This window comes from Nicotiana tabacum, chromosome 7, assembly GCF_000715075.1.
Source record: "Nicotiana tabacum cultivar K326 chromosome 7, ASM71507v2, whole genome shotgun sequence".
NCBI lineage: Eukaryota > Viridiplantae > Streptophyta > Magnoliopsida > Solanales > Solanaceae > Nicotiana > Nicotiana tabacum.
Genome location: NC_134086.1, coordinates 96,492,535 through 96,502,248, shown reverse-complemented (window position 1 = coordinate 96,502,248; position 9,714 = coordinate 96,492,535). Strand labels below are relative to the sequence as shown.

General features: G+C 32.8%; 1 protein-coding gene and 1 long non-coding RNA gene across 2 annotated transcripts; one reads left to right on the top strand and one right to left on the bottom strand.

Annotated features, from left to right (window-relative positions):
• The first annotated feature begins 675 nt into the window (after positions 1-675).
• On the top strand, positions 676-8,392 carry LOC107769211 (uncharacterized). Its single transcript, XR_001644350.2, has 3 exons — positions 676-842; positions 3,629-7,188; positions 7,993-8,392. It is a non-coding gene; the product is annotated as an uncharacterized LOC107769211 (long non-coding RNA).
• Positions 6,716-8,273, bottom strand: LOC107769209 (flavanone 3-dioxygenase 3-like). Its single transcript, XM_016588409.2, has 3 exons — positions 8,025-8,273; positions 7,398-7,645; positions 6,716-7,286 (listed from the first exon to the last, which is right to left on the bottom strand). The coding sequence occupies exons 1-3, from the start codon at positions 8,271-8,273 to the stop codon at positions 6,716-6,718; spliced, it is 1,068 nt and encodes a 355-aa protein (XP_016443895.1).
• Positions 8,393-9,714: the final 1,322 nt, after the last annotated feature.

Here is a 9,714-nt window from a genome sequence, read left to right as displayed (position 1 = left end):
AGGATTTACGCATATAACGTAAAATCGTAAATCAAAGCTTACTAACTACTAAGTATCTCTTTTTCCATTTTTGCCGGAACACATTTCTTTTTCAACTTTTCTTATTAGAGAACCTGCAAACCTTCTTTGTTTTGTTTAATCATTTAGTATTCAGGATTCATTAGGCTGGCTAATTTAGATTCGAGCCAAAACCTTTGAACCTAAAAATAAGAGAAATCAAAATGGTAGGTTCTTCCTTTATTTTTTTTTCAAAAATTTAATTAACTTCCGTACACCAAATAACATGATAAATCATTGTTACAATATCTAGTAATTTAGAGATAATTACATGTAATTATTCATAATAATTAAGTAGAGCTATATATATAAATGATAGTTGGTACCACTGAGTTTTAGAAAATCTAGCACGAAACCCATAATTATAAAAATTATATATATATATATATATATATATATATATATATATATATATATATATATATATATATATATTGATTCTTTTTTTTTTTCTGATTTTGTTTTGGGGAAAATACTTTGGTGGTGTGGCTGGGGCTGGATTACTGGGGCATGTTGTTCGTTTTTAAAAATACTGTGGGCAAAGGACAAACCAAAGAGCTCCATCAGAGTATAATATAAATTGATCTTGATATATAAGACAGCTTAGAGGCATTTGCTAATAAGGTGGTGGAGAAAATGGTGAGAAAAATGAAAATGAAAATGAAAATATATAGTCCACAACATTTAGCAACATCATCGTATCGATTACTTTGGTAACTCTAATCAAGAATGAATGCAAGAGATGCAGTGGCTTTACAACAGTTGTGTACTCCATATTATGCATGGTATGCTTGCATGGAATTAACATGATTTTCGTAACTTTTTTGGATTCATTACATTACAACTTCCCAACAGTATTCTTTTCTTCCTTCTTATCTTTGACTCTTTCCTTTTCCTCTGAGGTTGTAGACTTGTAGTATATGTGAATGCCTTCGAATTAGATATAAACTAGTACATTCTTATTTCATGTTTTTATAAGCCGGTCATTTTTGGAGACATTAATATTATATCATTGGATCTGACACTACAAAAAATTAGAATTAGTTACGAACTTCGTCGCTAAATTATTCGTTCTTAATAGAATTTCTTGATAATTTATCAATAATTCATTGTTAAATCGGATTAGCAACGGATTTTTTTGTCTAGCTACAGAATTTATGATCCGTCGCTAATTTTTACTTTTTTTAGTGTAAAATCTGCAGCCAAAGCTTAAGCAGAGCATGCATAGGCAGTTTTGTATGTTAAAACTTGGCATGAAAAGCTAATCTTATACTATAGTTTTTGAGTTTTCAAGTATAATTTTGGAACCATTCTGTCATTTAGGTTAATACAATTATCATGTATAAACTCGTAAGATATACAATATTTTCTTGGATGTAATTTCTTTGTATAGTTTCTATCAATTTTACTATTAAGTTTCTTTGAGTACTTTTGCTATTCTTTTTTATGTATATTCCTTTCTTTGTGATTTATGATTTTCTTGATAATCCATAATTAAGCGCATGTTTATTCTTTTACATTGATAAATGCAATTCTTTTCCAAATACATAGCTTTAATCATGACTTTCTAATTTCTATTTATGTGTTTGAGTTGTTTGTTGTTAGGTCGAAGCAATTCTTAGAAAGTGAATTCAATATTTAACTTTTTCCATCACATGAAATTTTGTAATGCCTCTCTTGGTTTCTTGATTTAATAATTTTGAAATAAACAGATTCTTAATACTAGATGATACTTTTTTTTAGATGGTTGTCTTGCTTTAGGAAGATACTGATCTTGCTTTAACAAGAATTTTTTTTCTTTTATGCGGGAAATAAGATTGAACTCATGAGTTATTTTACATCTTTAAAATTTTTAGTAAGTAAATAAATCAAAGAGCGTATAAAACCAAAAATACAAAATGTGAATATCTTGGGAAAGTCACCGACCCCCTCGACTAGGGGGTTGGTTAGCCAATGGGAGGGTAGAAAAAGATTTTTTCAATTAAAAACATAGAATACTGCTTTCTCCAAAACAATTTACTTTGTGCCTCACACAACTTGTACTAGTTGTGTGAGACCTCTTTTTTCGTCTCATAATTTTGTGGACCCAAAATTATAAAATATAGGTTCACAAATTTGTAAGATAAAAAGAGATTTCACACAAATAGTGTGAGACCTCTTTTTTTGTCTCATAATTTTGTGGACCCAAAATTATAAAATATAGGTTCACAAATTTGTAAGATAAAAAGAGGTTTCACACAACTAATATCAGTTGCGTAAGGCAAACCATAAAACTTTTCTCCATAATTGGAAGATAATTTTGAAAGCCCTTATTTTATACTTAGCTATGCATATAATTTCAATTTTTTCTTTTAAGGTTAATAAACTTATAATTGTAATTTTATTATTGGGATATTAGCACTTTTAGCCCCTGATGAATTGATAAATTATTATTTTAGTCCTCATGATATTTGGTTAAGCGCATTAGCCTTCAATTACTTAAAATGTACACTTATATTCTGTATTTGAGAATAATAATAGAGATTTATAAATAATCTAAAATATGACGTACTTCCTTTGTAAAGGAAACCAAGATACACTTCTTGATTTATTAAAGATTAAGTATGCTTATTGAAATATCATTGTATAGGCAAAAAAATTATCCTAGTTATATTTGGGCCACATCAGACTAAAGGAGCCTTCGAAGGCTGCCTATGTCATCAGTATGATTTCAACGAAAGATAGATTTAAGGTCGAAATGATCTGACGAAAGATAAGGGCTAGGTCGAGGAGTCAACAGAGGTCGAGGTTGAGGACGAGTACCCTCCTTAATGGAGCAGTAACGACTAGTTTTGGGGATCTGACTTTAAAGAGAATATTCCTAAAATCTGTACTATTAGAGTTTTGTGGCACATGTCCTCTTATAAATAGGAAGAGACATAGTTATAGAGGGCATTGGACACTCATTTGTAAAAGAACAATACTTTGACATTCTCTAAAGATTCTTGTTTTATTATATACATATAAAAGACACCTTTTCTTGAGATTCTGATATAACTTTTCTCCCACGATCCAAGAAAAATTCGAATATTCAAAGGCACATCAATCATTTATCATCGTCATAGGGAATACCACACGATTTCATCCCTTTCGGGCATCTCTCTTGCATTTATTTACAATAATTCCATTATATACCATTATTGCTATTTAATGCTATTCACTTTGTATTTGAGCCATTAAATATTGTTTATTGTTACATATTCACTGCTGTTCCTACTTCTATATGACATTTTGTCATGGTACTAGTTAAATAATCTTTTGGATATTAATATTGGCTAAAATTAACCTTATTTCATTAAAAAATCGTATTGTTTAAACCTAGATCTAAATTTTGGGTCAAACAATCATAAAAATCAAAATCAGAAGTTATCAATAATTGAGAGCTCAAGAGTGCAATATCCATTTATTCTATATGATTTATACTGTACTTGGTAAAGAACCAATAAATTGTATCTTTAGAGCTAATTCTTTTTTAATTAGCTAATGAAATGAATCATAAATACAATTTTTGGTGTTTTCTACTCTGTCACAGGAGTCATTTGGTTATGAATTATGAAAGCATAAGAAGATTTTGGATCAAGTGCCAAAATGTCGACCGTTTCCAACACTCTAGAAGAAGAGCTTGTGCACAAATCTATGGAGTTCATATATTGCTATAAAAAGGATGCAGAAGCTATGATTTTACGTTTGTGGATAATAACTAATAAGAGCAAAAATATCCTCAAATTTTTGTGAAAGATATTTTCTAAATGTTGAAACTTGAAACGTATTAACAAGAGATGGTTGCTAAGTATGATAAGCACCCTTTACCTCTAATTTTAAAAGATTGTGGGTTCAGATCACCAACCGAGTAAAATTAAAAGCTCATGGGAAAGGGTAAAGAAAAACTTGAAGGAAAGGGATGCAGTGGGTTTTTTCTAATATGGAACAAGGAAAAATAACATTATACAACCGCTCTCAAAATAATAGTCGAAAAATATATAATTTTTTTGTATATACATACATTTGTATGATATATATAAAATTTTACAATTTTTATATACTTTTTCAGCTATCGAATATAAATAGTTTCTACCTCGAGTTAAAAATTGAAAAAAGCCCTGAAAAAAAAAAGCTAGTATAAAATTGTGGGCCGCAAGATAGAGACACGTGTCAAACTACTCGACCAAAGTGAAAACTTTTACTTTAGACCCGCGTCGCATGGAATTAATCCACCTGTTCTCCCATTTTACGAAGCCCCTTCGGTTGAGAATCAGAAAAAAAAGATAGTAGAAAGAAGGCGCCAATGGAGAAGATCAGAGATGTAAAACGACAGAGAGAAGTAACTCGCTAATTTATTAAATCAATTTTTCACTTTGCTTCGTAAGTGTTTTTTCCCGCGCTTTTCCCCCTTAGAATCAGTTGAAATTTTCTCTATTTTTTCCTCTAATTAAATCTACACTAATGATACTTAGATTACTGTATATCTGGAATTTTAATTGTTGCTATTCATATAGAATGAGATTACATGGAAATCAAACAAAAAATCACTGTTCATAATTGAAATGGAGCAATTCAACTGCAAATTCAAGCTCCTAGTGGTTTAATTACTAAGTTAATAATATGATCGGTGAGCATACACTTGTAAAATTAGGTTTAACAATGTTAACTTGCATCATAAGCTAAGTTCTGAACTATGGGATCAATACCTAAGAAATTAGAAATTAAATCAACGAGGAAGAAGACTACTTAATTTACTCACTTATGATTAATACGCTTCTGAATATGTGATGGTTTAGCTTTCTAGAGTTATCCCGTTATTCTCTTTGCAAAATCGGTAACACGATAGTTGAGATTATACTATGATGTTCACAAAATTATCCAGGGGGGCATCTGATTGTCCCAAAATGGAGGGAAATCAGATTTTTCTCTGTACCTTTCTGAATAGATAAACAGAAAATATGCCATTTTCTAAACCAATTTGTCAGAGAGATAGAGGGAGATATATATATATACACACACACATATATATATATAGAGAGAGAGATGAACTTTTCATCTCGATGTATGGCCTTACTATCCTGGATTTATGGTTCTTTTATCTGATAGATTGAAGAAAATATTGTTGTCAAGTACTATTTAGCACTTTTACTTAGTTTCTAAGGAGATAACCTTTCACTTTATTTAGTACATGAAGTATCAGCTTGAATTAGGACTAATGATGACTAAATTGTTTGAAGGGGAGCCTTGGAGCAACAGTAAAGTTGTCTCCATGTGACCTATAATATAGGTCACTAGTTCGAGCCGTGGATCTACTAATGCTTGCATTAGATTAGGCTGTCTATTGGGGATGCGGCCCTTCTCCGGACCCTGCGTGAATGCGGGATGCCTTGTGCACCAAGCTGCCCTTTGCACCAAGCTGCCCTTCTCTTTTTTGATGATTAAATCGTTTATGCCATTTGGTGTTCTAAGGAATTATTCGTAAGTAAAACCAAAAGAATTAAGATAAAGAAATTGCAGGCATATAGAGTAGCATTAACGATGGATTCTGATATTTTCCTTTTATGATGTGAAAATATAGCGACTAATCAACTTGATTAGCAAAGGTGATATCATTTATTCCGTTAAGTGCAGTAAGGAACTATTTATACGTAAAAAGAAGCGATTTGGTTTAAGAAACTGTAGATGTATTTGTCATAATGTCAATTAGTTGAAAGGAGTTTTGAAATGATAAGTAGATTGTGATATACAGCTTGGACCTATGAAATTTAGTGAGATCACGCTGATAAACAGTTTTATATGGTTAAAGACTCGTCAATTGACATGCCAGACTTATGGAACTTGATCTTGAAGTCACACTTCCTTCTTAGCTTACAAGGGAATAAAAAGAAATTAAGAAAGAGATAATTTTACTAAAGTTGCTATTATGCTGGCTAATTTGTGGGTTTCATTTGCAGAACAACTATTGTTGAAAGGTGATGGTAGCTGTATATGGTTGCGATGGTAAATCACGCTAATATTCTTTGCAGGTGTAGTTAGTGTAAGATCTTAACTAATTCTCCTTGTCAATTTACTCTCAAGATCTACCTTGTTTGGGAGTTTGTGCTTTCAACAAGCACATGTACCAGAGATCAATGTGGCTTGATTGCTGAAATGTTGTTGCTCTACATTAGCCTCAAACTGGATACCAATACAACTTTAATGTCTTAAATGTGGTGAATGTATACAAAATTTCTGCAAATTGAAATATAATTTTTTTGTTTCCAGTTTGTAACATCTATCTGCTGAAGTTTGTGGTGTTAGCCAACCGAGGTAAAGCATATGCGCAATGAAGATCCTGATGGTGCATTTGTACTTTGTTAACAAATTATGGGTTCTCAAATCATACATGACCTCTATGAGAATCCTACTTAAAAATAAATAGACTGGTAAACTTTGTCCCATAATTTATTTGTCACAGTGAGGTCTCTTACATGAAGATTGAAGAGCCCCTCACCATTGATATTAGATTGACTCATAAGAAAAATAGGTACTGATAATTTGATTGTGCATTTAAACAAGTACAAACACACAGGTTGGCAGCATGGAGTTTGAGTGTGAAGAAGAGATTTCACATATGCTCTCTCAGGGACCATAACCATCATGAGTTTATTTTTAGTTTGTCTATGTACTTTCCTTCGATGATATTTTTTTGAGAAATGAAGTCAAGGAAATCACTGAAGCTTCCTTCTTTGTAGGACAAGATATGTTGTTCGTTGACAAGGTCTGGTGCAGGTCTAACTGTTTTACCTAAAGCTAGACTATGAAGGCTGGCAATTGAAATGCGCTTTTTTTCTGAGTTAACTGCTGCTCGGTGGAGAACACTTTTGTATCTGCCATTGCTCAATACTTCCATGTGATCTCCCAGCTGAACAACGAGAGCTCCTTCAATGACTGGAACTGCATGCCACTTTTCATCTCGGTCCATGATTTGTAAGCCCTGGTAATTTTGAAGAATGATGGATAGCATACCATAATCTGTGTGTGGTGGCAATCCTAGTGTAAGATCTGGCTCAGGACATGCTGGATAGCAATTAACGGCCATGACCTGAGAGCCTTCTGCAATGTCTTCATGTAAGTAACTAGGGTTTAGTCCTAAGCTCTCAAATATCACTTCCATGAGTTCTTCTTGCAACTTTTGTGCTGCCTTTGTGTAATTTCCCATTTTCTCCCTGCATGATAAACTGCTTTAGGCACTTGAAAAAATTATATTGTTCTTGAACAGTAAGAATATGCATCTATAAGACAGCAAAAGCATATTGCAAGGAAAATGAGAGACTTACTTGTAACATGTGGGATTTGATGGCCACAAGTCAATCCAAGTTGAGATTGGATTAGCGTAGTGCTTGAGGAAGTCTCTCCAAAAGTGTACTTTGTCTTTGACATGATTTAGACTAGTACCATATCTTATGGGTTCATGAACATTTGAAGACAAGAGATGCTTTTTCTCTTCAGTTGGTAAATCGAAGAATTCGCTTGCAGCATCTATGGCATCTTTCATGACTGACAGTGGGATTCCATGGTTAACTACCTGCAAAGTCATTTATCACATGCATGTTGTTATTTTACGTTCAGGTTGAAAGTATTTTCTTCCTGTTAGACAACCTAAGTAGCTGAATTCTTGGACATTTGTTTTAACAAATTTGAAAATAAAGGGAAGAGAGAAGACAGAGGAGATGAAGCCTAGAACCCTACCCTGTGTGTGACATGAAGTTATTTCTGCTTCTTGATTTCCAAATGCTTTTTCTATATGCGGATGATCTGACATCATTTTACTTGGTGTGTGCATAATATTCAATGGATCCTATCTTGAGGAACTTTATGTATACTGAAGTAAATAAATAGGCAAGACAATCTTATTCTAGTGCGTGATTGCAGGTGACATGGATGTAACACGACAAGTAGGGTACCTGGAAGAAACCTAGTTCCTTGCAAGCCAGGTGTACTTCCTGGATTATCTGAGGCCGAAGAAGAGGGTGTCGCAGAAAGGAGAGATCTACAACGGGCAAGCATGTGTCACACAGGGTACGCTCGGGGCGTAAGGATGGGGGAAGAATGTAACGCTTGGGAACATAGGTTAGCCCCTCTTCATTTAGTGTCATGGCAGTAGTAAAGGAACCATTTGGTGAAGCTGAGCTATCTCTCATTTTTCCCACCATATTGTGCTCTTTCTCCCTTTATGTTATGGCTTATCTCCCTATTTATAAGCAACAAATGTGAAGATAAGATTGGAGTTTTTGATTATTTTTCCAGTTATATATGTAATGAATATACGTATAATGTGACGGTACCATGAGTATAACCAATGGAGAAATAGAGAATACTCATACATGAAGAGCCACAAAATGAAACATTATAAGCTTGTAGTAACTCCAATGTGAAGGTAATTGTCGGTTCCAATAGTTGAATCCGATAGAGTAACAGTGTTCAGATTCAAGTGGGAGTGAGCCCACGCGCCATGAGGGAGAATGGTGAGCTAATTTTACACATGCAGTACGTAGGCGCTCTGGGATTTTCGAACGTTATATTTCCTGTTTTCCTCTTAGTATCCTATCAGGTGCATTTTTCCTACCCATGGGGGTGACGAGAACAGAGTAATTTACTGAGGCGGCAAGCCTCATGTTTCTTATTTCTTTTTTTTTTTCTTCAATCGAAAACTCAAATGAAATAAGAAATTGACATGTGTCTGGTTTGGTTGGGTTTGATTTTTATTTTTTTAAAATTTTGGACTTGATTTTAGTTTGAATAAGAAAAATTTCAGTGTGCTGTATTTTAAATATATCTTTTCTCATAGACAATCCACAAATACTATGTGATTTTTTCGTTAAAATTTTACTCCGTATATATTCATGATCCTTACTTGTAATGTAATCTTTAATATGATTATTCTGATGAATGATCCATTTTGCTTATTTAAATACTTAATCCAATGAATGACACTTTTTTTATTGAGAGTTATTTAAATCCTTCGATCTACTTTTTCTTTCATTTTCACAATTCAACATTTATTAAGCTCATATATATTTTTTACTTTGATATATTGTATGTTGACGGTTCTTAAAATTAAACTTAGCATATTATTATTTAGGTTTCATATTGAGTTTCATGTCCTATATTGAGAATTTTTAGGCTTTGGCAGGAATTGCAGAGAAAATTCCTCACATAATAATAATTTAATAGGTATAAGTTTGTCCATTTGTTTAATTCTTGCCAAGAATATATTGACTAATAGAGTTGTTTATCCATTATTTCTACTTATATTAATCGAAGCTCCTCTTCGTCGTCGTGTATGATTGCTGAAATAAGAAAGTAACTTGAGGGTAGTTTTGTTATTCGTTCAGCTAATTTGACACTTAATTCTGATATGGACGCAACGTGGCCTTCATGTACTATTGAGCAATTTCATTGGCTAAAGTTAAAGCTTTTTAGTAAAAGCTTTATCTGCTTGACGATTTTACCCTTTACTATTTCAGAAGCCACAACCCAAGGATATCTTGCGTTTTGTAATGTGGGACCAAGGATATTGGTTCAAAAAGAAGTTTACTGTTTAAAAGTTTAAAACACAATAATTATATTGGCGTATACGGTTAAAATCGGGTT

Excerpts from the sequence above, each read along its gene's own strand:
- LOC107769209 (XM_016588409.2), bottom strand. The coding sequence starts at position 8,273 with ATGGTGGGAAAAATGAGAGATAGCTCAGCTTCACCAAATGGTTCCTTT. Across the intron at positions 7,646-8,024 it reads AGGAACTAGGTTTCTTCCAG|GTAGTTAACCATGGAATCCC; the intron begins GTACCCTACTTG and ends ATGACTTTGCAG. Across the intron at positions 7,287-7,397 it reads TCAAATCCCACATGTTACAA|GGAGAAAATGGGAAATTACA; the intron begins GTAAGTCTCTCA and ends TTTATCATGCAG.